This window comes from Daphnia pulex, chromosome 11 (genome assembly GCF_021134715.1).
Source record: "Daphnia pulex isolate KAP4 chromosome 11, ASM2113471v1".
Taxonomy (NCBI): domain Eukaryota; kingdom Metazoa; phylum Arthropoda; class Branchiopoda; order Diplostraca; family Daphniidae; genus Daphnia; species Daphnia pulex.
In genome coordinates, this window is record NC_060027.1 from 113,048 (window position 1) to 140,874 (window position 27,827).

The window sequence follows — 27,827 nt, forward strand, 5'->3', positions numbered from 1 at the left end:
TTTTAAGGTATTGTTTTAGTCTATTAACTGTTGCTATAATTGAGCTGAATATAAATTAAGAAAAGGAAAATAGTCGTCTAAAATCTTTCGTGAGAGCCTCGGCCGCCGAATCCGTGGTGTCCGTTAAATGCTGGATTGTATAAGCCGGGGTAGTAGTATGGATAGCCGTTTACACCGTAATATCGATAGGCTTGATTATTACCGCGATAGTAGTACCTGTTGTTACCTGTAATTGTTGACGATTCAAAACACCATGACGACAGTTAAACTAACACTCATTTTCTTGTATCGCCAATTTTTAGTTTTTACCTAGAAGTTCGCCCAGGATGTTGCCAATAATTTGCCGCTTTTCACGGGGTGCGGCTTCGACGCCGACAAGGGCGGCCATCACAACAACTACCAGAACGCACACCTGCATTGAATCGTTGAATTATAGAAGCAGCATTACAAGTCGTGTAAGTATAAACAAGTCGAATGTTTTACTTTGAAAAACTTACCAGGATAGAGCGACGCATGCTGACTTGTCTCTTATTGGATTGACGGTTGAGTGATGTCGACTATACCCTGTCGGTCCGTGGCGTTTTATACTTTTGAAGTCCAAGGCAACTGGGATGCGACAGAAGGTGAATCTTGCCAAAAATCAAACGGCGAGAAGGAATGAATTAAATCGTGGCGCAATCCGCATGACGAACAGTAACGGTAAAAACAAGACTGATCTGTTGGAGGCCAGACATTATGAAAAACCATGGGCTATTTAATTCGTATTCAGCACGTCACTGCGCAAAAACCTCGGCTGCCAATTTTACCCTGACCGTTCTCAGGGACGTATACAGGTGTGAGCTTGCATGTTAACACTTGTAGGATGAGTATAACTTTCGTTTCATAAAATAATAACCACCTGACTACCAACTGCGATGTTTTTATTAACTGATTTCATTTATTCGCAGTGAGGAACATTCAAAAATAACTCAGCAAATGCAAATAGTTTGACTTTTTTTCTTCAAAAAAATTTGACTTTGACACTTAGAAAGGATGGGACTTTTTCCACTTGAGTTTCACATCACGAAGATGGGGCTGGTGGACTTTTCCTTGATCCCCCGTTGATGGACCGGTAATAAAGCTCCGCCACGGCAGACCAGTCGACCGGATATCCCGAAGTGTTCTTTCTTTTGGGTGCAGCAGAATTCCCATCCGCATGGATTGGATCCGTCGTTGCGGCCGTCTTGTTTTCAGGTAAATCGACGGGCAACGAGTCGGGGTAGTAACCAGGAAAGATGACATCTAACCCTGCCAAACAATCGGGAGATTCTTTCAGTTAATTTTCTTTTAGCTGTTTTGGTATAATTGACTCACCATCTTGTTTGTTGTTTTCAAATCCTGCCATTTTTAGATGCGGAAAATTGATTCTGTTGGTTGCTGCTTCTTCCGCTTCGCCCATCGCCAATAACAGCAACTGTAAAGTGAATCGATTCAAACTCTTAGATGACATCAAGTCAGCAAAGGTGTAAGTGAAACTGAATTTTCTTTCAAACTTTACTGGCTACCGTACCAATAATGCGGCCGACAATAAGCGGAAAGAATGTCCAAATCTACAGGGAAACAGCATCTTATAACAGCGGAGATTTCTTCTTTTGTCCTTTTGCGAAATCACGTTTATCGATAGATCCTTATCTGCTTGTAAGCACCGATGGAGTGACACTGGTTGACACGAAGACACCGGGAAGGAACCCATTTTTATATTGAACGGTATTATTTGGGTGGGAATCTCGGAAACACCCTGAAAATCCCAATCTTATGCCGGCCGCCAGATAGGGAAAATCCCTTTAATAGGAATAAGAAGGCTTACAGTATTACGTGACGCATTATCAGGTAAGAAAAAAATCCCCCCTCCCTCAAACGGAGGAATCAGTGGAGCGAGTCGTTGTTATAGTTGTCAATGAATAAGAGCAAGATCAGGAAATATGTGTTGTACCTGTAAGAAATCTGCCCAAATGGGTAAATAGCCTCTCTATTGTCAAATGCAAGTAGAAACAGAAAAAAACCAAGAAAGTTGAGATTTCCGTGCACGATTCGATATCCAGTAGCAATTATAGCTACTTGGAATGCCCCAAACACCACGGGGACGTTAGCCGCAGCCATATAATCCAACAGGGCTTATGTACCGTAACCATAAGTATATCATGTCAGTCAAAACATAGCCTGGCGATTCACAGGCATGAGTGGCTGACAATCGTCAATGAAACCGGTTGATTTATTGCTTATTCTATTTTTAAATCCTACCAATTTAGGAAGTATAGTCCGAGACCTAACACTCGTGTGCATTATTGTTATCCCTTTGTTAGATTCAACGGTTTTGAATCCCACTTTCCTTTCCAGATGGCTGGGCAAGTAAGTCCATGTGTATAGTTACTTGGCCTATACTCTGGGTGATTGGGTCTGACGTAACCGCAATTGTCTTCCTTGAACTTTAAAATCTAAAACCCGCCACCGTCTCGTAAACAGCACACGCCACTTTATGACGTCTGTGCTGCTGTCGTTGCGTTATTCTTCAATGTAGGACGGGGATGGAAGCAGCAGAAAGTGGTCGTCATGGATGAGGCTTTTATTTCGCTCCTCTTTCTTTCGGTCTTTCCAACAGATTAGAAAATCATTTTACTCATTTTTTCTAGGGCCCGATATTTATACGTAGCATCAGTCATGCTTTCTTTTGGGTAGACTTTTGGTTTTGCTGGTTTGTTTTGGTATGTGAGATTTTCTAGGACTATATAAATGATGCGCTCTCGATATTTTTTTAATAGCAAGATTGGAGTTGAACTGTGCACATTTCTCACGACTTTCACCAACAGTTGACAGCATATCGTCCCATTTCCCCATTAAAGTGATGAGACTCGGGGCAATCGTCATTTCCGACCATACAAACTTGTGCGGACGTCTTCCAGGAAACATCTCGCAACAGCTTCAGCAGCAGCGCTTTGATTTAAAATGCGGTAGTACTACACCATTTTCGATATTTTTTTAAAAGTAATAATTGAACCATAGATTAGATTTACATGTACAATAGAAAATAGATAGCTTGATAAATTATAAGAGCGTTCTTGGGCGGGAGAGATTCCGAAATTGAACATCCTAGGATATTTCATGCAACAACTGGCTTATTCTGGTTACCACTAACGTGCAACGTGCACAGCGCAGAATCAAGTTCATGGTGAATTTGGGTTTTTCCTCTGCGGCCACAAGTTAGCCCATACCTTTTCATTTGATATGCGACTCACAAGCAAAAATCACGTTTTCATAAATACGAGTTTATCCGGCGTTTGAATTTTCAAGTATGCTGAAATAACTTGTACCTAGTTGTATTCAAGGTTGTATGTTGCGCAATTGGTGCTCTGGTTGGACAGTTTTGACAGACTCAAATCCCACCTCGAGTGATGTGTGCCTGTAGCTCTCCTTTGTCTAAAACTGGATTCCTTTTTTCTTTTTTTTTTTATTCTTCCTGTCGAAGCGGCAACCTTCTGACGTTCAGCTGGCAGCAATCACGACTATTGCCGCCTTTAATTGTATGCTGCGCAATTCTCTGAATTTGATTAGAGGTGCGTTCCGCCACCGCCGCCGCCTTGGGTCCTTAACTATAAAATGAACGGAATCATTCGACATCAGCACAAGACAATCGTCAACCACAACTCGAGAACCAACAACAACATGAGTCGCCGTATCTTGGTAAGTTTCTATTTGTTTTGAATAGTTGCTAATCAGTCGTGAAATTGTTGTCGACTGTTTGCTAAAGATTCCATTTGCTTGTTTCCAGTTGAGTCTTTGCGTCCTGCTGGCCGTTGTGACCGCGTTCGTCGTCGAGGCCGCACCCCAACGTGAGAAACGCCAACTGGGCGGCATTTTGGGCGGACTCCTTGGAGGCGGAGGCTATGGTAATATTTCAAACAAATTATTCGTAATTACTAATTGATCATGATGTTTGGTTTTGTGATCAATCGCAGGTCAACAGTATGGCGGATACAATGGATACAACCAAGGATACGGCGGATATGGAAATCAAGGATATGGTGTATTCGGCAATCAAGGATACGGCGGATTCGGCGGGGGTCACGGTGGTCACGGTGGTTACGGTGGAGGACGATCTCACGAAAGATATTAATTTTCTCAATTCTTTCCGTTCAATTGTGCTACTCACGTTTTAACGATCCCTCAGACTCGAAATTGGTGCAATGTTTAAATTACAGCACGTCGAATTTTTTTTTAATAACTTGGAAAATAAACAAAGATTCTTTACAAAAGATTGATGTACCCTATTAAATGTCGCGGTAAAATTGAATGACACGCATGAGTCGCGTCGTCTGCCATCATTTGCGTCCAACTTCCTGAATTTGAGGCGCCAACTTCCACGTCAGTTCAATACCAATTCTTTTACTGTTGAATCGATATCACTGTTCTTCTTTCAGTATTTTACTCTGTTATTTATGCTAGCTCCAAATTAATTTGGCTTGTCCTTTGGCCAGCGTCACTTATGCTGGCATTCTCTTTTGCAGCGACTTGCGAGTTGAGCATAGACAAAATTCAAGGCAGTTAATGCAATAGCATTGATTTAATGTTTGCAAAAATGTGCATGCCTGCCTTATACTAGAAAAATTTTAATTATCTTCAACTCAACGGATTTTTTGTTAACGATTTCGTCGCAATTACGGAAGGCATTCTTCAATAATTCGTTAGATGTCACTATCGCGGCTGCCAAGTGTTAAGTATTCTGTCTCGAATATAGATGGCGTATTTTTCCTACGTCGTCTGCTTTTCGTCACTTTTCTTTGTTTGGATTTTGGAGCACATGTTTTGGGAGACTTGGAGTTTGGACATGGGAGATCAGAAAAAGAAGAAAGAAAGAAAACTGTTGTGATATCTATTACTGTGCCTTTCTTCCTATTTACTATTTAGTACTTAGTAGTGTCATTCTGGTTTTCTATATCAATGAAACCAAATATTACAGACCTGTGGTGACTAATGAAGGATCTTTTTTTTTGTATTTTCCCAAAACCCAGGTGAAGTAAACAGCTTAATTTTTATTTCATTGAAATCAATTCTAAATACCAAAATAAGTAGTACAGATAGTAAACAGCATCAATTGTCTTTACGCCCAAATTCAATCACTTATTTGCATTTAAGCTTACTATAATTGTTTGACAACAACACCTTAAAAAATGTTCTTATACACCTCCTAATTCTACTTGAAATTCTAGAAAGTGTGTGCCGGCTGTCCATTCATCGGGTAAAATCCATAGATGCGACCCAACTTGAACAAATTGCTGTACACTATACTAAAAACTTCAATTGGGAAAATTCCAACTTGTTTGCCCACATGCTGTCGAATTCGATTTAAGATTACAGTAAGCATAACTTTTGAATTTTACTAACATGTTAAACATTGATGAAATAAATCCATCTCAAAATTTATTTTTGTTTATTTAGCAGGCACAATCTTGCCAAAAGATGTTGAGGCCTTTAAATTACGCATTTTCATTAGAGCTGATTGAGAAGACAAATTCTATTCCTGCCAACTGCAGTACCCTACAGCTTCCACTCCACAGATAGGAGCAAAGACCAATTGGGCCAGCTACAGTCAGATTGAGGTAAAGGTAGGATGTGTTTCTTTTTGTTAAAATGTGCAATTAATAATAAGTTGGTGTTATGTGTTTGCTAGTTAACCCGTTGGTTACCACCCTTTGTTTCCCCTTTTTTAGCTCCTTAGTCTCCCCGCCTCCCGAAGAGAGGGGAGACGCATCTCGTAGAATAAGTCTAGACTAAACGATGCCCTCTCCATATTTTATGTAGCAAGATACTAGTTGATTTGACTGAGGCGATTTCTAACCAACATTTGACACGACTTGACAGCATATCGTCCTATTTCTCCATTAGGGCCCTGGGCCTCCTAATGCAGACTTAGGACAATAACCATTTCAAACGATACACACTTGTAATATCTAGGAAACAATCGATATTTCTGTACAGTTTCAGCACTCGCAACGGTATACCATGTGTTCTGGAACTATAGGTTAGATTAATATAAGGATAGCAGCTTGATACAGAGAAAGGGCGCGATTGGGCGAGCAGAGAGTTTCCAATATTTACAGCTTAGGATATTTATATTAACAACTGGCATATTCTGGCTCTGCAAATGTGCAACATGCACACAGACTCAGGTAATAACTGTAAACTTTATGGAATTAGAATCAGTCGACATTTTCGCGTTGTAAATTGTCGTGTCCACGTCGGCCTCTCTGTTCATTTGTTCGTCTTATTTCCCAGAGGCGGAACATAACAGAAAGTTAATTGTTTTCAGTGCCTGCGAGTGATTTTTAATTATTGGTATCACGCGATTTTATCGACACTGAACAAATCCACAACTTCCAAACAGTTTTTCGAAGCTTCAAGATGGTTCAACTGTCGTGCGTTCAGCGCGCACACGCGTTTGAATTCACTGTACGCTCCAATAATTCTTGAACTGACTCATCAGACCTTTTCAAGTGCGTAGATATGTTGTCCACAATACGTCGAATCGACCCAACCTTCTTTTGTGCATTAAGGCAATGTGGTGGCCATCTGTCATCCAGCTGAATCCGCCATGACATCTGTTGAAATTTGAAAACTTCGTGGCAGGTGCTCATACTTATTTTGAATTATATTCGCGAGTTAAAGCTTTGAACCATTAGACAACTTTGAGATCTGGTGGGCCGTACAAGTGACGATCTCCATCATCCTCTGCATTCAAAAGCCGTGCGACTCTTTTGCATACGGGAAAATGAAGGTGATCGTAATCCTCGTTGCGACTATAACCGTCTGTTTGGCTGTTACCACCGTAAGTTAAATTATCGATTATCTCGAGTACCTCATGTTGAAAATCTGAAGCCGACTAATCTGTAGTCTCCCATTTTAAATTCACTTCTGATCGACGGTAATATTGGTCGGTGATTGAAATGCTATTTCATTTGATTTCCTTGAACAGAGGCGAACGACACTCAAATCGACTGCACGAATAACCACCTTGAAACCCACCACGTCCAAGCCAAAATTGACCACGGCAACAACTCGCAAACTGAGTGTTACCACAACTAAACCGGCCGCCGTTATTCCAGTCTTTTCACTTTGCCGCGATGCAAATTCATCCGCGTCCACTGGCAAAATTCAGCTCAACAAAACTGCGCCGACGACTTCGACCAGCTCACGCACGTCTTCGTGCGTCTTTGACATCGTCGCTCCACCCGGTCGGCAGATTCAAATCTCTTGCTCTGTCGTCTCCTTCGATAATTACACAAGCAAAATGACAGTGAGTCGTGTTCGTTGCACAACTTTTAGGTGAACCTTTCGCCTTCAATGCGATATAATTATTTTTTTAAATATTCAGTTCATTGGTTTGCCGGAAAGCGTCTTGCCACAACCCGTAGCCAACAGGACGTATTATTCTCTGGAAAACACTTTGTCGCTGTATTCTGAATTTGTCGGATCGGACGGGTTTGATTGTAAATGGAACACGGTGCCCAAGGAGAACACAACTAAATTTTATTGTATTATTTTTATTTTTTTATAGTCTTTATTTTCCGGTTTTTGAACTATGACAACATTATTGGTATAACAGCCGTGTTTATTTTTCAGTGTGTCGCCACGGACAAACCTCATCGGCTAATGGTACCATTCAACCCATAGCTGGTAATTCATCGTCAGACACACCGAGAACGAGACATTGTTCCTTCTCCATCGTGGCCGCCTCAGGATACCACATTTATTTTTACTGCTCGGCCATCAATCTCACAAGCTCTGGTAGTCTTATTCAAGTGAGTCGACTATTCGAATTAACGCATACAGTGTTCATTATCGAATTCATTTCTATTGATTACAAGATTTCTGGTGCAACTGCCAATGTTCTCGTAGCAAATCAGACGTATTTATCAACTCCTGATAATAACGTGGTCCTAACGTCGAAGCTGGGCAACGCCGACTGGATCAACTGCAACTGGACGACCGCACGCAGGGAAACTAAAACCCAGTTTAAACGTGTGACAAATAATTTATTCGATTTGGCGAATGGCAAACTCAAATCAACGGGTTTTGTTTCATATTTTATTTATTATTATTATTTTTGTTGTTGTTGTAGTTTGTCGTGACGGAGTGGCGACAGGGGCAGCCGGGACCATTACACCAACCGGAGACGACATCAGGCCCTGGGGAGGATGTACGTTCGTAATTGAGTCCTCTCCCGATCAACGCATTGAGTTCACCTGCACTGCCATTAACCTCACCAGCCCTGGAAGTTACTTGGAGGTGAGCTCCTTAATACAATTGTCTTTCAGAGCATAAGCTGCTTATTTAGAAGTGCATTTTCATTGTGTTGTGTGATTTTAGATTAATGGTCAAATAGAGCAAACACCGAATATAATTCCGATATTAAATCGGACCTATTATTCTGATTCCCGGCGAAACAAATTGTGGATATCATCTATCGTGTCCAACACAGATTGGTTCAGTTGCAAGTGGACGTTCACACGAAAGGAAAATAGTTCGAAACTACAATGTAATATGTTCATTTGGGTAATCGTGGTGACATAGCAGTAATAGTTTAATCAATATTTTTTGTTTTTCCAGTTTGTCGTGACAGTGTGGCTGGATCAGCCAACGGGACCATTACATCTTTAAAAGTAGATGACCCGTTTGATCATTCAGGGCAAGATAGAATGTGTAATTTGTTAATCAAGGCTCCCCTTGATCAACAGATTCAAATTTCTTGCTCTGCCCTGGACTTGAATAGCTCCAACAGTTTCTTGTTGGTGAGTCGATTTTCCGTTTTTCTATTTTTCCCGGTATCGGTATTCATGACAGAGTATTTTATTAGATTTTTGGATCGAATGAAAATGAACCCACATTTTTTAATTATTATCCACCCCTTCTCGCGGTCGTATCAAACCGGGTGTATTACTCGAATCCAAACCACCTTGTTTACCTGTCATCAAAATTCAACAGTAGTGATTGGATGAATTGCAGCTGGTCGACCGTACCAAAGCAAATAATAATCAATTCCAATTTTAAAAGTTACTTTGATAAAAATAGTATTTTATCTTGTTCACAATTTGACGTCTTCCGCTTATTACGTTTTTTTTCCAGTTTGTCGTGACGCTCAGACAACTTTAGCCATGGGTACCATCCAACCCTTAATAGGCAACAGGGGGCAGAAGGGTCCGTGTTTTTTCTCAATCAAAGCGCCTTCGAATCAACAGACTGAAATTTCTTGTTCAATCCTCGAACTTAAATCTCCTTTCAATCTAGTTCTGTTCACCGTAAGTCCCATTTTCAGTACGTCCCACTTTTCTACCCATTAGTTGTTAGACTAAATAACAACTTGAAATACTTAATACTACTGTATTATTGGTCACAAGCTTACTGTGGAAATTTCACTAGGGTGATATATTAAATGGATTGGAAACCCTCATCGATGCATGGCTCCCTAAATTAACCCAAAAGTATTATTCAAATGGCAATCAGTTGAATGTGATGGCTTCAATCGGCGACGATGATTGGTTCAGTTGCAAATGGAGAACCGTTCCCATGGGGAACACCTCTGCAAAATCGCTAATTCAGCGTTCGCCGTAACGCGGTTTTTCCAATAATACCGATGAAGACTTCGGGTCATAAAATGATCGATGGTTTCGGTTAAAATTTTATATATCTGGTTTGAATTTATGTTTTCTTGCTATTATAACCTTACCATTAGCATGAGAATTTTCTATTTCCTTTATAATTTTGGTCTTTTTTCACTTTGAATTTTTGTATTAACTGAATTTAAAAGTAAATATGGTTTCACACGGCAAAAATTCACTTTGATACTCGCAAAGTAGAAGAAACGTTAAAGTATGGGTTATTGAAAGGGGATTTACGATTTAGTTGGGGTACGGTAGCCATTTGATACTATATCACCGATCGTATTTTATTTTTTTTTATTCAACTTACTTTAATTGAATTTAATAGTTTTACAGCCTGATCTAAAGACTCCACACTCGACTCGAGTGTGTCCTCGGGTGAGTATCGTATTTTACCGTGAATTTATCTCCGTTTTCAGTCGTTTTTTTTTAAATTTATCTTGTAACTCTGAGATCGGCCGCATATTTTTTTGTTTTTATTATTTTGTACAAATTTGAAGGGTTTTTCCTTTCTACGAGATTTTTGAAAAGCGATTCGTTTACAGATTAATAGTACTTAATTATTCGGCCATGAGTGGAAGTCACGGGTATATAACTGTACAGACGGCATGCAGCATTGAATTTTAAACTGAGCCGATTGTCAATTATGTATTACTTGCATCGTTATGTATTTGTCAGCTGATTTTTTGTTCACCAGTGAAAGCTCTCGTTCTCAACGACTTTCGTTAGGGGAAAATGCGCTACTGTTGCTAACTGACAGAAACCCAAGTTGAGTTGTTTTCTTTCCTCGTTCAGTTTAGAACATGACGCAAGCAGAATAAGGTTCTATCGAAATTATGGTGTAACAAGTTGGGGTAATTCAATTATGAATTGCCTAGCTCTTTTGTCGCTGTTTTGTGTGCTCAGTGTTTGCAATTCATTCCCACAACAGTTCAGCCCAACAACAGAGACTTTGTCAGCAAATGTATTACGGCTGAGTGAAACGGAACAGTTGATCCATTCCAATACAGGTAACTTAATTTGTTGTTACAATTAGTTTAACTTAATTTGCTGTTACAATTAGTTTAAATCTTAAAATCTTTTATTTCTAATTAATTTCAAGTGGGAAGTAATCAAAATCTGTTGCAACATGGGAGCCCTACGCAAACCAACAGTACAATACATCATATTCCCATTGCTGAACCCAATTTCCCGAGAGTGGCCATTCCGTTTGCGATTGGCATGTGGGTTCTCGGCGTCTGCATAGTCAAAACAGGTATAATTATTCTTCATTATTATCTAATCATTTTACCATCGCTATACATCACTCCCGTGTTTTCATCCTCAGTGCTGAACGGTTGGCCGAAACTGTTGGCCTGGTTCCCCGAAACCTGTTGCTTAGTCGTCGTCGGGTTCGCCGTCGGAGGCGTTTTGTACGCCACCAAAACGGCCGTGCTGTCCCCACTGTCGTCGACCATCTTCTTCTTCTGTATGCTGCCGCCCATCATCTTGGATGCCGGTTATTTTATGCCCAATCGGCTCTTTTTCGACCATTTCGGCACAATTCTCCTCTTCGCCGTGGCCGGGACAATATTCAACGCCATTTGCATAGGTAAGATGATCACTTTCTACGAACGATTTTACCGGATTTTCCAGGAATTAAACCATATCCTTTTTATGCTTTTATTTTCACATAGGTATTAGTCTGTGGGCTTGCGGTTTGTCTGGTCTTTACGGTTTCGAGATTTCTTTGCTGGAAACGCTCCTTTTCTCATCTCTCATATCCGCCGTCGATCCAGTGACTGTGCTGGCAGTTCTTGAAGAAGTGAACGTCGCAAAAGTCCTTTACATAATCGTCTTTGGAGAATCATTGATGAATGATGCTGTCTCTGTGGTAATCATATTTTTTTTCTCATTGTGTAATATCTGGGTTTTTTTTTCCTTCTAAAATCATGGTTATTCAATTAGGTTCTGTATAACATGTGTGACTCTTACGTCACTCTAGGCGCCGACAAAATCGAAACGGCAGACGTTTTGACCGGATTCGCCGCTTTTATTGTTTTGGCACTTGGCGGAACGGTCATCGGCATCGTTTGGGGATTCCTGGCCGGTTTCGTCACCAAATTTACCCACCGTGTTCCGGTCATCGAGCCCATCTTTGTATTCATTATGAGCTATGGGGCTCTAATTAATGCTGAAGCCTTCCAACTATCTGGAATTTTCTCGTATGTCAGCAGCTGATGTATTTTAATTTACGTGACTTACCAAAAAGCTTCTCTTAATCAGGGTCATGTTTTGCGGTATCACAATGAAGAACTACGTGGCAGAGAACGTGTCGCCCGCTTCCCTGACGACCATCAACAAGGGACTGAAGGCGATCAGCAATTGTTCTGAATCGATCATATTCATGTTTCTCGGCATCACTACCGTCAACGACCATCACGAGTGGAACACGGCCTTCATTCTCCTCACCGTATTTTTCTGCACGCTCTACAGAGCAATTGGTAAAAATCCCCTAAACTCTTTTTGTACGGTAAACATCAATTTCGTTTTTCTAAATTATGAATTTTGGTTGCAGGCGTTTTTCTCCTGTCGGAAATCGCCAACTATTTCCGCCTTCACAAACTGAATTTTGTCGAAAAGTTGGTCATGTCTTACAGCGGATTACGTGGAGCTATCGCCTTCGCTTTGGTTCTCCTCATCGATCCCGGTCGCATCCCCCGTCAGCCGCTTTTTGTAACCGCAACCATCACTGTCGTCTTCTTCACCGTTTTCTTCCAGGTCAGTTTGAATCGATCTGCTTTGCCACTTTCCCACGCCAGTAACAAATTCGAATTTCATCAACAGGGCATCACCATCCGACCGCTTGTGAGATTCCTCAAGGTGAAACAAGAAGAACATCAGGAGAAAACGATGAACGAACGTCTACATGAAAGGGTTTGATATGTTCAATTTGACTGTTACAGCATTGAAATTAATTCCAGTTATCACTAGATGCTTGATTATACCATGGCAGGAGTTCATGATGTTTTGGGTCAATGCAACAGTGTCAAAGTTCGTAACAAGTGAGTTTTATTTTTCCCTAAATTTCCATTTTTCTGAATTTACAGTTACATAAGTTACGTACGCGTAATTACAGCTAATTTAGGTGTCTGTAATTGAGGGTGTTTTTTACTTTTTTGTTTTTTTGTTTATTTAAAGATTCAAGCAGTGGGATTACGCTTACATCCGTCCTTTTTTGATCCGCGGGAAGAAACACCGCGAACCTAAAATCACGGAGACCTACTGGGCTTTGACAGTCCTTGAGGCAACTGAATTGGCCCGATGCAACACTCGTGCGAGATTGTCAGAACCTTGCAACGAGAATACGACGACCAATCCCCCACAACCAAAGTAATATTCCAATTAATATTTCTAAATTCCCAAATGTATTATTTATCATTTTTTTTGCATTAGCGAAAATCAAGTTGTTGAATTGTACGAATACAACGAAGACTTGACGACGACGGAAGATGGCTGGACCAACAGGACATGTCATCATTCGTGCAAACTTTATCGTTGCAAGGTGGGAAAGTAGTAACTAAAAAACGTATCCTTTGTTGAGTCAAATTATAGTTGGTCGATTTGTTGGTTTCACTCCAGAGCGTTGGCCATTCGAGGTGTTTTCGCTACGCGCTGGGTAGTCAGAGCGTTGATCAATCGAGAAATGTTATTGCTAATCAAGTGGCCATCAGCGAATGTCAAGTTGGAAATAAGAAGCGAGTGGAGCGCACAATCACGGTCATTCAAAGCTTTTATTATCTAATAAATACTAAACAAGTTATGATTAGTGAATTAACTTTCCGGCGTTAAATAGTTCCGTGAAACAAGTGATCGGCGCGATATAGACGAAGCAGCAGGATGCGATTTCAACGTCTTTTACCGGGCAACAGGCAACAGTAAGTTTCAATCATAAATCGGTCCATTCCAGACAAATGTTTTAATCTTCAACATCATTCGTTGCGTATTTTAGGTGTCGAAGAGACAGGAAACGGAGAGATTTTGTTTTGCGCCCCAGTTCTCAATCCACGTATGACAATTTTCAGACTATTTATTTATTCCTTTTATTGCTAGGTAATAATTCAGATTCACTTTTAGAGGGAGACACCTTAAGAAGCTCTTCGAAAGGTTCGACTTTAACATGTGGCGATTATTCATCTCTACGTGGCTGCATCGAATCACCAAAATGAAAGAAGTAACTGTGCCAACCCCTCTTCTACTTTGGTCTCTTTCGATCCTTTTTTTGATTGCGCAATTTTCTAGGTCCATTCGTTGACGAGGATTAGCTATATTTTTTCTTCAATCACTCTGCTTGTTAAACATTTTCGACGATTGCAATTAATAACTGCCAAGTACCCAGTGACAATTTGCAGTAGCGCGCACAAAGTCACTGCCATAGTTAGAATAATTGCCATACATAGTTGGAGCTATCCATTATTTGTGTATTGGCCATACAGGGAGCAAAGAAAAATAAAGAAGTCACTGAGAATGTGTACTGCGTCGATATAAACGTCATGTCTCTGGATGCTCGGGTTGTCGAGAATTCTTAGCTGAAGTTTCCGGAAGTCTACTGTATTACTGATAAAGTAAAAAAAGAACTCCGCAGTTATTTGACTTGATTGATTATTAGACTTGACTGTCTAAAATGCCATTTTGGGTAATATGAACGGGTAAAGGGTTTGTAGTCCTGTACCTTGGTAGTCTAACAGTACGTAGATTTGCATGCTTAAATACAGAGAGAAACGTTATAAACGTAGGCGCATTTCCGGATGCACGCGGTGCACACGAAAGCCTATGTCCATTTCTCGATGACATGCCGAAAGGGCCTCGAGCTTTCATCTTCTTCCAACAGCAGCAACACATCGCCCTAAAAACTGAATTTCATTATTCAGATGGTAAGCAAAACCATGTGATTATTTACATGTGTAGAAGTCTCAAATTTTCGCAAATTTTGCATAACCTTCTTATTTCTGATGAGGCATTTAGTAATAACTAATAAGAGATGTTGTTATGAACTCTAATTGAGAAATGAAATTGACTTGGTTATTGTGTCGAATCAGATTTTCGTCGCCATTTGCGCTGCCGCTTTACCCGGTTTACCAGCTGTTCAAGTCGACAGTGAAGTACAAGGAGAACAAGGTATCGCCCATTTTCGATTGAAAGATACAATTTTCGCCTGACACAAATGATTTGATTTCCCAACAGCTATTTCGATGCGTGACGGCGACGTTATCAAGGAGGCGTTAGTGGAAGAAATGGACTATGCTTTCGTGTGCATCGGGATGCAACTATTCTGAAAGGTTGAATTTTTAAAAATGCAGAATAATTTGAAGTCAAATTACATTGACAGCCCATTTTCGAATTGAAGGGTTGTTTTAGAAAAAAATATATTAAACTTTTTCTAAATCAAACCTAGAAAATATGATGTATATCAGACTTTTGTAGGTGATGTGCTGTCTGGATTTATCTTTTAATGAAAACAAAAATTGAAAAAACAACCCTTCCAAATTCGAAAAATGCAGTCACTAGGTGGCTAAATATTTCAGTGTGTTTAGGGATTGAACTATTCAGCCCTAGAATGTTGGTAATGGGGGGGGGGGGTAATCAAAACCCTGAGTGATGAGACGACATACCTCTCACCATTTCTTTTCTTTCGAGACGCTGTCCGAGAATGGTTACACTCTTTTTTGCTGGATGTCCTGAAATTTGTCGTCCTAAAAACGGTAAGTCCTGGTTTTTTACCTTAAGGTTATTAAATTTAAATTAATTGTGTAGTCAATTTACGGACAACATGGCCTCAATACTTGTTAATTCCATGTGGCCATGCCTTTTGTACACTTGTTCAAAATCTCGTCTCTTGCTGAATGTTGCACGTTTCGTCACATGTAAAAGTACTTCATTAGAACAGTTCCAGTAATTATGTTGAGTAACTTAATAATCCTTAGACTTTGTTCCCACATTAAAATTCTGTGATTGAGTTTCTGATAGAAATTGAGCTTTTTAAATTACCAATTATCATACATTTATTTGTAATCTAAAGTTACACATTAGTTGAAAATATTTTCTGTGATTCAATTTGCGAATTATTCAGTTGAGAAATGAACTTGAATCAAGCTTGTGAAAACATGGATTTAGTTTATAGTAGTTTGAAAAGTCTTTTACTAATCTAATTTATTTTTTGGCAGGTTGGTGGATGTTGTTCTCAACGTGCAGTGCCAAATCAACAAGATGCCTCTGTGGTCCCTACCATGTTGTGAGATGAAATCGTGCAGAAGACAGGAAATCTGAAATGGTGACAATTTACTTGAAAGACACCTTGAGTGGGTTTGCATTTTTTTGCTTAAATTGTAGTATGTGTTCTTAGCTTTGAAATTACTCCAGTTGGGCATAAAACTTTGATTTAGATGACATTTGACAATTACAAACTCCTTCAAATAAGAGCCTTTGTGAAAAGATTTTCATCAGCTTGTGAAAAGTTAATTTTCTTTAACTATAGCTTTTCTTGAACAGAATTGAGTTTTCCTTTTTATATTTGTTTGAAAATGTTCTTGGTTAACTTATGTTCTATTGCTTAGTCAGATTCCTTTGTCAGTTTGGTGTTGAAGCTGTTAATGGTGGTGATGGCTAGTGTGGCAGTCATTTTCCGATTGAGAGATCCACTGATATGGAGCTTCTGCAGACCTGCTGTTCAACATCAGACTTCAAAATACCATGTTGGTGTCCATTCTGTGTTGAGCTGTTGTGTGCAAAATGGTTGGTGTTGCCTGATGGCTGTCTGGCATTTTGTTGGTGTGTTCTCTTGCTACTTGTACATATGTTGAGGTAATGCTGGATTAATAGTTTTTTAATTGTTGAATAGTAACTAAATCTCCATTCACGTTTCAGTTTAATCGTACGCCGTCGTTCCAGATCTGATCCATTGGTGAAGCTGAGAAGTTGCTGTAATTCAAGACTGATAAATTATTTAGATTTAGACAAATTAAAAATGCAAATCTATTGTCCCTTCTTTTCCCTAAGTAAACAAAAATGTCTTATGTTGGTTAGTTGTGTGAAAACCAGGAATGTTATGATGAAATTGCAATGAGATTTAACTTTTCTCAGAACAAACGGAAACCCTATCAACCTAACCGCATTCATAACATTTCGCTCTTTATACAATAACACGGACATGTTCAAATAAATAAATTATTAAAATCGAATTTTCTTTCTACTGTACATTTTAACCTGCCTTATTATAAATATAAAAAATTTCCAGCCCAAATTTTTATTAATTTCTAAAATTTGCTAAAAACAACCACCATTTATTATTTTTACTAAGTCTTTTTCGCAAAAAATTGGCGATGTTCATTTATCCCATACCTTTTCTTGTTTATAAAATTAATACATATTTATTTATTTTAATATTTTTATTTATTTCATCACAACCACATATATATTTTATGGCCCCCAGGGAGGGGGGGGCCTGTGACTTTCCCAACCGCGATAATAACATGTGCCGTTATTATTTTGTTGGTGCAGAAAGCCGGAATTTAATCTAGCAGTTGTCGACTATGTCAAATCTGACATGGGGTCAGATTGCCACAATCGTATACTGCACATTGCACAAGTAAAAGAGCAAAAGACGACAGATAAAACCAATTCAAGTCAGCAAATCACTGGCAGAGCAAAACCACAAATAAAAACGGATAAAAATTTTTCAGTTCATCAACATGAGATACCACTTGCAAAGCAAATATCACAAATGAAAACAGTTAAAAATATTTTAAGTCAGCAACCCGGATATCACTGGCAACTTCAGGCTACTTCAGGAGACCGCCAGCACAGCTACTTCTGGATAACACAGGACACGCTGCATACAACAGTTCAATCAGTCTTCATCACATCTTACACCATCAGGCTGCAACAAGGTAACCAACAGCGGACCTATTTAAGAAAATAAAAAAATTACCATCGGGGAAACACAGTGTGTACACAATTAAACAGGACTCATTAGGACAAAAGAATACAAGGAGTAAGACAAAACTACACAGTCCAACAGATCTCTCCGATATCTTAAATTTTACAAAGGAAGTTAGAATTGGTAAGGTATTCAAATTGCAAATTGATCTCTAGTCACATTAACAAAGTACTTTAGTGGGAAATTGGATAAAAATAATTACGTTTGCTTTTGCATGGGACGAGACGTACGGGAACAGGCAGCAAGACACACGAGGCACGACATTTCGGCAAAATGAACAGTCACTCAAGTCCGAGTTAGATTATTTGACAAATTGGTATTGAAATCACCTGTAAATTTACAAATCGAAATTGAACATTAATTATTTAGAACCCTAAGAAATCAACAAAAAATACCTTTTCATTTTGGGAAACGTCACGACCGGCACCTCACTTCTGCTGCGTCAAGAATCAAAATGGCCGAATTCGGTCCCTGAAGACACTCGCGCCACCTAGCGACAGCCAATTGGATTGCTTGCTTGCAGACAGCACGCAGCAGCTAAATTTGAATTCATCACGCCCTTCATTAGCTGGCACGAAATGAATCAAGTGGGGATGGACACTAGATTACTGCAGCAGCTTTCCCAACACACAAATTCTTTAGTTAGCTATTTCGGATCATTCTCCTAACTAATTCAACATTACAATCTATACTATTAACAGCAAGTATGGAGGGTCAAGACAAATAATACAACTTACAATTTTGTGAAGAAAATAATCATTTTCCTGCCTGTAAGCCTCGTTCCTGCTGCCTGTGTAAGGCAGCCGCAACATGTTATCTGTGTTTGAGTTAGGGTTCCAAGTTTCCAACTAACTTTGGCATCAAACAATTAGTCCTGTTGAATCTAAAGGAAATATGCCAATAAATTTCCAACTTTCATGCAATAAGGTAAAGTTAGTTGTTACCTACTACTTGAGTAGAACATTCAGAAAAATACAAATCTGGTGATGTGCCCTGCGTCTTTTCACAGGACTTCTCCCAAGTTGTTGCAATTAACCTGAAGATTACCCATGGACTGTTATGTCAAATAATAGATAATATGAAATAAAAGTTACGCATTTCTTAAGGAATACAATACTTGTCTGTCATTGTCAATTGATGGTAGTAGGCTCCTTGTTGCCTTTCGCGTTCCTTCCTACACGTTAAATAAGAAATATGAAAGGTGATCCAACACACATAGGCCTAAATCACATTACAAACAAGTTGCACAGAAATAAACTTGAAGTGATGAATTCATCGGTAACTTTCATGGAAAAATTAAAGAAAACTTTTGACAACCACTCAACTCAACAACCCACCATCACCTGATAAACAAGAACACCTATGTCATCTATTGGACACTTCTGACACTTCAAGTCCCAAAAACGCAATTTAGTTTTTTTTGAGACACAACATTGAATTTTTCAATTCTAGTGATATTGTACATCTTTAAAAATAACATTACTGCTTTGCATTAAAAATATTACATATACAGGGTACCATACCAAAAATGTTTCGTGTATTTTTGTCTATAGAACATACACAATGAGCCAATACCGAAGTTTGCATAGAGACCAATTAATAGAATCCAAGAGTTCATTTCACCGTGATATTTATTAGAATCGACACCTCGTCTTTTTAATAATAACCTCCCCAACCATAGCCGAACCGATGGCCATAATGGTATGGGTTGTAACTGGAGTGACAAAGAGAAAATAATCAATTTAAAAATATTTCCAAATGCAGTTAATTTTCGCTTACCGGTATGTGTTGTGCCCATATGGAAATGGTCCATAATAAGGATAGCGTCCGAATCCATACGACGGATATCCGTAAGCATAACCAGCAGCCAATCCGTTGAGTAGTCCAAGTGCTCCGCCAAATTGTCTCTTTTGGCGAGTGTCATCGGCTTCATTGTCGGCGAAAGTCACGGCCAACATCACCATCAAGACAACGCAGCAAATGCCAATCTGCATTAATGAGAATGACTAATTTCAGATTAAATAGTTCGACTTCAATGGGGATAATTTTACTTTACCGAAGAGAGGCGACGCATCTCGCAGAAAAAGTCTAGAGAGGATCGAAACTGACAAAGGAATAAGTCGACAGAGTCACGGTGGGCTCCATTTATATACGGCGCTTATAAGGCGCTTGTACACCATCGACCTTGACAGTTCAAGTCGGGCAAACTCGCCAAGTCACGCGGAGAGTTTAAAAAGAAATATATGTACATGTTTAAGTATTCACCTGATGAGAATCTCGGGTTGATTCGTCAGCCGAAAAGACAAATATGGAAAAACTGAGGGCCATTGTTCAAACAAAAGGCCATTGACTCTTGGCTCTTCTCCCTGGGAATGATTATTTCTTAAACTTTAACTCAATGTTTTATGTCGAGCCAACCAAATCCATACATGGAAATGCTGGCAGCTTATTTCCATAGTCTCTTGTATCTAGCAGCCGCAGGCGGTAGAAGGTAAATAAACTCTTCGACGTGTTGTTGGATGTGGTTTTCCCTTGTAGACTCGATAGGCTGAAAAATAATTTCGTTTGGTTAGTTGATTCTTGGAAAATAAACCAGTTTAACTTGCTCAGACTATCTATCGCGCTCGGTGAAACAGGAACGCAGGCATCCGTTGATTGTATCGGCGCGTCCGTCTACTTGCCGTGCTGCTGCAACACCAAAAACATAAGCATGCAGGCGATGTGTCGCTAGGGCAACAGGATGGAGAATCAAATGCAAAGGATCGGACCAACGCCGCCATGTGACACGCATTAATTTGGACGGTAAAAATGTTATTCTTCACATTACATCAAAGCGAAGGTCACCTCGATGAAAAATTTGTTTTTCTCAGTCTTGAACGGCATGTGTTGACTGTTTACGATGTTGACCTTGCCCTTGTATGGAATTTGACGTTAAAAGAAAAAGGGAAACTGTCTCCGGGTACACTGGTGGATGTCTGTGCCTTCATTCAAATCACTTTTAAAATATTTTTTTGCTTTGTCGTTGTTTTTGAAGAGTGACGCAATGCTAATTGCCTTACACAAGACAACTCCCTTAACTAAGCTCTGACTTGTTGTTAAAAGTGTTAAATTTGAAATGAAAATCTTACGATATAACTACGAAATATGAATAAAAAATTATATTTACTCGAATTGCAGTCCAATAATTCCATCAAAGTTAGTAAACGGTATACATACGCATGTGAAGCTGGTGCCACGCCATCAAAATAATATTAATCGTGTCTATACTTAATGGCAATAACGATGACAACTGGGAATTCGTCAAAGTGCGTAAAAATATTAGGCCATCTTCTTTCTACCAGTAGTGGTGGCCTCTGCACAGACAGGAACGTTTGTTAATTTGATTTCGAGTGTTAAAAGTTAAATAAATTTAGGACTCGTACCCGTATCCATAGCCGTAAGGTCTCCCGTAGTAGTGTCCGGGGTATCCATAGCCTCCGTAATGAGCCGACCGACCCAATCCGTAACCGTACCCAGCGCCGAGAGCTTTTCCAATCAAGAGTCCTGCAAGAAATTGACGTTTCGGTCGTTCGTTGGGAGTTAACGATTCGTCAATGGTTACTGGATTGGCAGCAACCTCGTCCACTTCGATCGGAATCGCGGAACAATACGCCACCACCACGGCGAGTGACAGGGCGATCTTTTAAGCAATTATAATAAAGTTAAAGGAAATAATAATTAAAGTAGATGCCACATTGGTTCAGAGTGAACTTACCAAGAAAAAGTGACTGCGAGACATGGCGTCTGTGGCGTTGGCTGGCGATCACGAAAGTGATGTGTCGATATTCGTCATAGACCACAGAACGTGGTTTATATATCCGTGCCTTCAAGGCCGCACGCCGTCATTTGTTACATGCACGTCACCTGCTGAGAAAACAAAGGAAATGGAAACAGATTCCACAGTCAGTCTGTAAGGAAACGTCAAGGTCTTTTAAAATTTAAATTTCCTTCCTCCATTCTTTGCCAGTGTTACGTAAAAGCTTTTTCTTGCCCTTTTGTTCATTAACAAGAGGCTGTGTAAACAACTCTGCAGGGCAATAATGACGAAGCGATTTTTTCCTTTTGGAAATTCAAAAGTATCAAATGACATGTTCTCGGCTATTAACATAAATACGATCCTCTAGTAAAAAGCACGTGTGAAACTCGCACTGAATATTACCTGCTACATAACTTTGGCAAATTATCATTTTTTCGTGTAAAAATGAAAGCTCTGCACACAGAGATAATAAAGTACTGTTTTCGACTGTCGTTAACAGCAATAACTTTTGCTTTAATAGAATTAAATAATTGTTCAAAACTAAAAAAAACGAACAAACTTTGGCGACTGGCCGTCTGGTTGAATGATCGACGTTGTCATGGAAATGGTTTGCACCGTTGCCGCGAGACATAAAAATAAACATTTTGGCATTTTTGGCGTCAAATTTGAATGTTGGTTTTGTTTCTGCTTGGAAGCCAAACGAAAGTACGATGTATTAAAATCAACAAATAACAGACAAACGCACACGATGGAATAACAGTTAAATGCGAAAATAACAAAAGAGAAAAGTCAAATCTTGTCAATCCAAACGTAACGCAAGGGGGGAGGGGGGGGGGAATAATCGTCTTCGGATGAGTATAGGTTTTTACGACAGGTCGACATCGGCAGTTGGGCAGTCATAGATCAATGATTTATCTTCCGTATCCATATCTATTCATTAAACATAAAAGAAAAACTTAAAATTCAGCGACTCAAAATTTAATTCTCAAGGAAATCAAAGTGTTACCCGTGTCCGTGGTGATGATGGTGATGCCCATGTCCGTATCCTCCATATCCACCATATCCACCATATCCACCGTAGCCTCCGTAGCCGTAAGGTCGGCCGTAGCCGTAGCCTCCTCCCAAGGCCGATCCGATCAAGTAGCCGAGTCCGAATTGGCGCTTGGGTCGTCCTTCCGCCGATCCTGCCGCTCCTGCTGCTCCTACAGTTGCCGGTTTAAGTGCAACCGCTTCGGCAGCTGGTTTCGCACCCTGCGGAACAACAGCGGCATCTTCAGGGTGGGTGTGTCCGGCTGGGCCTTCGTGACCGTAAGAAACAGCCACGAAAACGGCAAGGGACAAGGCAATCTGTCAAATGAATTTCAATGATTAGTTAATTGTTAATTCAAATTGCCATAGGAAAAGTTTGAAGCTGGCAACTTACCAAGAGGATGCGAGACATGGTTGAATCCGTGCTGTTCGTTGGGTGCCAATGGGCTGACTGTGCTGTTGTTGGTCTTCCGTCCTCGGCTTTTATACCTGGCCGTTCCATCCAGCAAAACCCGCAAGGTCTGCCATTTGACGTATTAAAAGTATAGCAGCCTATCCCAGTATCAAGCCTTGGAGGACACAGGAGGAGCTTTGGCGCCGAACAAAAGAAATAGTAACAACTACACATGAGCAGGTTACAGCCCTTGAAAAATGAAATAGCCCAAAGTCAACGCGCGTCAGAAAAATAAGCTGGGAGAACGTGAGCGGCGAAATGGAGGAAGCACATTTACTGTGGATGGAGTTATTGCTTCTTCTTCTTGTTGTTGTTGTGGTTATTAACCAGCTCCAGGCGGAATGAAGCGGACTGGCTGCTGCGAAGCAAAAGGTCACCTTGAATTTCCGTGTTCGATGCTCTTCAAAAAATAGTAAACACGCCGGCCATCTCGGCCGATAATGTGATGGGCGGCGTAACATTGACTTGATTATTTCCCCTCTTATAAAATACCTGTCGATTCACCCAAAATAAGTATACGGGTAATATACACAAAGTCTTGTTCAATCACTTGACGATCAATCAGCAATATATGCAAGTGCGCTCGTTTTTGGACAAGCTGATCGAACGAGCTGTAAATAAGATTCGGTTGTAAATGTTATTAGAGTCAAACGAGTAACAATGTCAGCGAGTACCAATAACGAATGGCAACACTTGTAAAAAAAAAAGGTGTTTGGCGCCATTATTGGCTGTGCCATCGGTGCAGGTTATTAGCGCAACAGCAATCGAACATTTTCCGCCATCAAAATATTTTCCTGCAATTGTCACTAGACGTAAAACTCATCGCATGTGTACTAAACGGGAAATGAATGGCTTTGCGGTGAAGACCCATTACGAGACGTCTCATAAAAAAAGAAATGCTCATCTCACGTTATTCACAATAATCCAAAGGTTGTTGAACTCGATGACTTGTGCACGGACCGCTCAATTCTTTTCCGTGAAAATTGAATGAACTGCAATCAAGCAGCAAACCGCTAGAAAACGGCAAACAATGACGATGCGGGTCTGTTTTTTCCTCTTTCCATTTCATTTTTCCGGCTCCTATTTAGCTCACAGGGCAAAGAAAAAAACATTGGCCGTACGTACTCTACTCTACTTGATGCCAACCAACAACAACAACAACAACACGCACCCAATAAAATTGTAGCCTACAGCTGACTCGTTAATGACGTAGAAAGCAGCGAGCTCACGACCGGGTACTGGGTTTTCCCACTGACTCTGCCCTTTACTTCCCATGTAGGTAAAAAATAACACCACTCAGTTGTATGTTAGTCAAAATGTCTAGATGTTTTGTTCCATGGCTAGTGCGTCGTCGATATTTTTCACCTTGCCATGATGTAACACCTTGAATACCTTTTGGGCTCGTGCACTTGTTCAAACTGGATTTTTCCGCTTGACGTTTAGGAGAAGAAGAAGAAACTCTCATCCAGAAAGCCTTTGTATAATGTACGTTAGTGTCGGCGGCGGCGATCACGGGCCTTCGTAGATGTTTTCTGATGATGAAATTTCGCCATCCGCCATCCGCCGCTGCTGCATTGCTCCGCAAAAGTATAAAAGACTTGGACGGAAGAGTAGCTAGGCATCAGTCGACACACTCTGCAAACAACATGAATCGCACTGCCCTGGTACAAGTTAAATATTAGAAATATTATCTTCTAAGACGTTAATCCATTTGATTATTTGATAATTTGTCACCTGCATGTCGCTGATCTTTTCTTCTTTTCCCAATTTTCATTTCCAGTTGAGTCTTTGTGTTCTGCTGGCCGTTGTGGCCGCGTTCGTCGTCGAGGCCGCACCCCAACGTGAGAGACGCCAACTCGGCGGCATCTTGGGGGGAGTCCTTGGAGGCGGAGGCTATGGTAATATTTGAAACAAATGGAAAATGGATTATTTGACTCTTTGATTTGTTTTCGGTATTTGTTTTTGCCGCGATTTGTTTTTGATTTGTTGTGTTCTTTTGAATCCAATAGGTCAACAATACGGCGGGTATGGTAATCAAGGATACGGAGGCTACGGAAATCAAGGATATTACAACCAAGGATACGGCGGTGGTTACGGCGGTGGTTACAGCGGTGAATCTCGCGAAAGATATTAATTGTTTCGTTTGTTTCAATTTTTCGACACGATTCCCATGTGATTGATTGATCCGCATCTCAGTCAGAAAAATGGGTATTCCGTGTCTGCTATTGTTATTCAATGTGTTTTTTAAATCATTTGAAAAATAAACCGAAACATTATCGAAAAATGTTGAACGTACTGTGCACCCTTCGATTGTCGCCATTGAGTCTAATTCTATACCATGGCCAATATAAGATCAAAGGTGTTTGGCGTCGTCGGCTGTCTAGCATTTTCAAAATATTTAACCAAAGGACATTGAACTCCACACGACTATTACGCACCCGTTGGCCCATCTCAGTTCCTATCCTCAATTTTCAATATAGCTAATAACTTGAGGTCAAAAAGCAAACGGTCAACTCTTTTCTTTTACAGATGGAAGATTATTTTGTTCGAACGGGGCAGCGCACGAAAAAAGGGTATCCACAAATCTAACTGGCACGGTCCGACTTGTTATCATCTAATCACGCGGAGAAAGCAGCTGCGCATGACACTGGGTTTTCCCTCCACTCTCTGCCTTGACTCCCATATACATGGGCAACCACTTTTTGTGTTGATACGATTTCAAATGTGCATAGGTATTTCTCATGGCTAAACTGCGTTCCCAGTGCCCTTTTCTTATACTAAATGTTTGTGAAACTGTTACACCTCACATTACCTTGGGCTCTTGGTTGGTTCAAACTGGGTTTGCTATACTGCACTATTTGGGATGCTGTTTATCTAAGTAAGAAATACAAAATGGGGTAACGAAAAATTGCTGACAGAATACAGGAACTAGAAAATTAACAGAAATATTTACATTGCATTGATGCAGGTAATGCAGTTAATGCGGCATTAAAATATCTAGTAGGCACACAGGCCAATAAAAAAGTCAAGGAAATCATTACCTGGCAAGCGATGATCCTGAGATTGTTGCTGACGACAGGTTAACACAAAAAGGCACAAGAAAAACTTGCATGCATCTTGTGGTTATGATGGCTGGCTCTGGCCTCAAATCTGCAAAAAGAAAAGGGTTACAAGGTATGCATAGAACAAACAAACTGCCATGCATCAACAGGGCAATCACATCTTCACATGCTAGTCAGGAACACTTTCACAAGTTTGGAACAGGTTTAACTCATCTAATCATAATCTAAGTTCCCACAATGGCACAATCATTCTATTTGTATTCTTAGTTTTATTTACCCGCTAAACAGCATGGAGTATGACGGTTATCAGAAACAAATAAATTATAACAAGATAAATCTAAATCTTTGTCTCTGACTTTTTCGAAATTTTTAACTCAACGATAGCAGACGACACTTGTCTAATTTTCTTCTAATCAGCATCCTTACGATATCGATAGAAATTAGAAAAGGAATACAAAATCAAATTCCCTCCTCAAAAACGATAAAGGAATAACCGAATAAGTTGAGGGAATAACTAAAAAAAAATAAGATCTAAATAAAAATGTGCATGAAACCCGCAGAAAGAACAGCTGGTTTAAAGAAAGGCAAGCTAGGATGCTGCATGTGTTGACTTACCGTTTAGTATTGACGCAAAGCAAAATAAAATTAAGCGGCCTTTAAATTGGACGCGATATCCGATAACGAGCAACAACAACCAAATTGCTAAAAGTGACGCAATCCGATCTCCCCGGGAAAGGCCACGCCATTGGCTCTACATTGTCTTAAATACCACTGTAGTCATGCACATAGCAACTTGAACGTTGTTTCCGACTTGATATGAATAATCAGAGACTTGTTTACCTGTTCGTGGTGACGCAATGCCTCCCCGTATAATACGCCTTGGGCTCTTGTTGGTTATACAACTGGATTTGTTGTTGCACAGATCCAGTAGGGGCAGCAGACGAAGAAACTCTCTCCCCTCATCATCCAACCTTGTGAGGTAAATTAAAATTTTCCTTCAGCTTTCCACCACAGGGCCGATGTTGCTGTCTTGGTCGGTAAAGTATAAAAAGCCTTCGATTGAGGCCAAATGGACATCAGTCGACATCCACCAACATGAATCGCACTACACTGGTAAGTTATTGTCTCACTATTACTTCACACTGCGCACTGCGAGTCCTGTATTTAATCCATTTACTTCTTTTATAATGGGTCATGTCGCTGATTTTTTCTTCTTGTCCCGATTTGATTTTTCCAGTTGAGTCTTTGTGTCCTGCTGGCCGTTGTGGCCGCAATCGTCGTCGAGGCAGCACCCCAACGTGAGAAGCGACAACTGGGCGGCATTTTGGGCGGACTCCTTGGAGGCGGAGGCTATGGTAATATTCTAAACAAATGATTCGTAATTAATGATGGATCATGACGTTTTTCGATTCATTTGTCATCAACAGGTCAACAGTATGGGGGTTATGGCAATCAAGGCTATGGCAATCAAGGCTATGGCAATTACGGAGGGTATAACCAAGGGTATAACCAAGGATACGGCGGAGGTGGTTACGGCGGTGGACACCATCATCATCACTCTCACGAAAGATATTAACAATTCCTATATTACCCTGGTCCTACCTGTAAAAAAAAAATAACTCGCATCTCGTCGTCTGTCAAACTCGTTTCTGATATTTCAAACGTTGCGAATGTATTTACGAAATAAACAAAAGGTCTTTTTTAAAAATATCAGTCGCCGTTAGACTTGCTGATTGACAATGAATCCGCTTTTCCCTTCTTGGATGATTTCCATCCGCACTGGGGCTCGATCCGCTTCACTCCAATTGAATAACAATAATTC

The 27,827-nt window shown here is 40.2% G+C and overlaps 4 protein-coding genes and 1 long non-coding RNA gene across 18 annotated transcripts; 4 read left to right on the plus strand and 1 right to left on the minus strand.

Annotated features, from left to right (window-relative positions):
* The first annotated feature begins 704 nt into the window (after positions 1 to 704).
* On the plus strand, positions 705 to 27,715 carry LOC124207145 (heterogeneous nuclear ribonucleoproteins A1 homolog). Of its 2 annotated transcripts, XM_046604461.1 has the most exons (6): positions 705 to 1,233; positions 1,391 to 1,504; positions 3,591 to 3,717; positions 3,806 to 3,923; positions 3,993 to 4,003; positions 24,967 to 25,227. In XM_046604461.1, exons 1-6 carry the CDS (start codon positions 1,196 to 1,198, stop codon positions 25,075 to 25,077), a joined length of 519 nt encoding a protein of 172 aa, XP_046460417.1. In that variant the 5' UTR covers positions 705 to 1,195; the 3' UTR covers positions 25,078 to 25,227. The 2 variants fall into 2 exon arrangements, with proteins under 2 accessions (XP_046460417.1, XP_046460416.1); XM_046604460.1 differs by lacking the exons at positions 3,993 to 4,003; positions 24,967 to 25,227 and adding an exon at positions 27,433 to 27,715 and having other exon boundaries at positions 1,181 to 1,233.
* LOC124207133 lies at positions 5,477 to 10,018 on the plus strand. 4 transcript variants are annotated; one of them, XM_046604438.1, is made up of 13 exons: positions 6,186 to 6,527; positions 6,588 to 6,660; positions 6,714 to 6,859; positions 7,007 to 7,327; positions 7,406 to 7,565; positions 7,654 to 7,832; positions 7,899 to 8,052; positions 8,153 to 8,319; positions 8,401 to 8,569; positions 8,641 to 8,822; positions 8,888 to 9,083; positions 9,157 to 9,329; positions 9,451 to 10,015. In XM_046604438.1, the coding sequence occupies exons 3-13, from the start codon at positions 6,803 to 6,805 to the stop codon at positions 9,640 to 9,642; spliced, it is 1,950 nt and encodes a 649-aa protein (XP_046460394.1). In that variant the 5' UTR covers positions 6,186 to 6,527; positions 6,588 to 6,660; positions 6,714 to 6,802; the 3' UTR covers positions 9,643 to 10,015. The 4 variants fall into 4 exon arrangements, with proteins under 4 accessions (XP_046460395.1, XP_046460396.1, XP_046460394.1 ...); XM_046604439.1 differs by lacking the exons at positions 6,186 to 6,527; positions 6,588 to 6,660; positions 6,714 to 6,859 and adding an exon at positions 5,477 to 5,639 and having other exon boundaries at positions 9,451 to 10,018; XM_046604440.1 differs by lacking the exons at positions 6,186 to 6,527; positions 6,588 to 6,660; positions 6,714 to 6,859 and adding an exon at positions 5,477 to 5,633 and having other exon boundaries at positions 9,451 to 10,018.
* Positions 10,168 to 14,196, plus strand: LOC124207131 (sodium/hydrogen exchanger 3-like). 2 transcript variants are annotated; one of them, XM_046604435.1, is made up of 16 exons: positions 10,170 to 10,699; positions 10,792 to 10,944; positions 11,017 to 11,280; positions 11,366 to 11,562; positions 11,637 to 11,893; positions 11,955 to 12,172; positions 12,247 to 12,449; positions 12,516 to 12,605; positions 12,663 to 12,733; positions 12,870 to 13,061; positions 13,125 to 13,233; positions 13,311 to 13,448; positions 13,525 to 13,606; positions 13,681 to 13,737; positions 13,806 to 13,902; positions 13,971 to 14,196. In XM_046604435.1, the coding sequence occupies exons 1-15, from the start codon at positions 10,555 to 10,557 to the stop codon at positions 13,895 to 13,897; spliced, it is 2,268 nt and encodes a 755-aa protein (XP_046460391.1). In that variant the 5' UTR covers positions 10,170 to 10,554; the 3' UTR covers positions 13,898 to 13,902; positions 13,971 to 14,196. The 2 variants fall into 2 exon arrangements, with proteins under 2 accessions (XP_046460392.1, XP_046460391.1); XM_046604436.1 differs by lacking the exon at positions 13,311 to 13,448 and having other exon boundaries at positions 10,168 to 10,699.
* LOC124207168 lies at positions 15,230 to 16,900 on the plus strand. 4 transcript variants are annotated; one of them, XR_006879806.1, is made up of 4 exons: positions 15,230 to 15,430; positions 15,893 to 16,027; positions 16,287 to 16,529; positions 16,593 to 16,900. It is a non-coding gene; the product is annotated as an uncharacterized LOC124207168 (long non-coding RNA). The 4 variants fall into 4 exon arrangements; XR_006879807.1 differs by having other exon boundaries at positions 15,285 to 15,430; positions 16,283 to 16,529; XR_006879809.1 differs by having other exon boundaries at positions 15,285 to 15,430; positions 15,893 to 15,999; positions 16,283 to 16,529.
* On the minus strand, positions 17,163 to 26,297 carry LOC124207163 (prisilkin-39-like). 6 transcript variants are annotated; one of them, XR_006879795.1, is made up of 13 exons: positions 26,283 to 26,297; positions 25,985 to 26,093; positions 22,884 to 25,817; positions 22,467 to 22,807; positions 22,020 to 22,390; positions 21,419 to 21,570; positions 21,087 to 21,343; positions 19,721 to 21,017; positions 19,444 to 19,652; positions 18,609 to 19,378; positions 18,060 to 18,547; positions 17,867 to 17,993; positions 17,163 to 17,630 (listed from the first exon to the last, which is right to left on the minus strand). XR_006879795.1 is itself a non-coding variant. In XM_046604489.1 (4 exons), the coding sequence occupies exons 2-4, from the start codon at positions 19,736 to 19,738 to the stop codon at positions 19,321 to 19,323; spliced, it is 285 nt and encodes a 94-aa protein (XP_046460445.1). In that variant the 5' UTR covers positions 19,739 to 21,343; positions 21,419 to 21,573; the 3' UTR covers positions 19,180 to 19,320. The 6 variants fall into 6 exon arrangements, 5 of the variants coding, with proteins under 5 accessions (XP_046460445.1, XP_046460444.1, XP_046460443.1 ...); XM_046604489.1 differs by lacking the exons at positions 17,163 to 17,630; positions 17,867 to 17,993; positions 18,060 to 18,547; ... (3 more) ...; positions 25,985 to 26,093; positions 26,283 to 26,297 and having other exon boundaries at positions 19,180 to 19,378; positions 19,721 to 21,343; positions 21,419 to 21,573; XM_046604488.1 differs by lacking the exons at positions 17,163 to 17,630; positions 17,867 to 17,993; positions 18,060 to 18,547; ... (5 more) ...; positions 25,985 to 26,093; positions 26,283 to 26,297 and having other exon boundaries at positions 19,180 to 19,378; positions 19,721 to 20,212; positions 20,277 to 20,743.
* Positions 27,716 to 27,827: the final 112 nt, after the last annotated feature.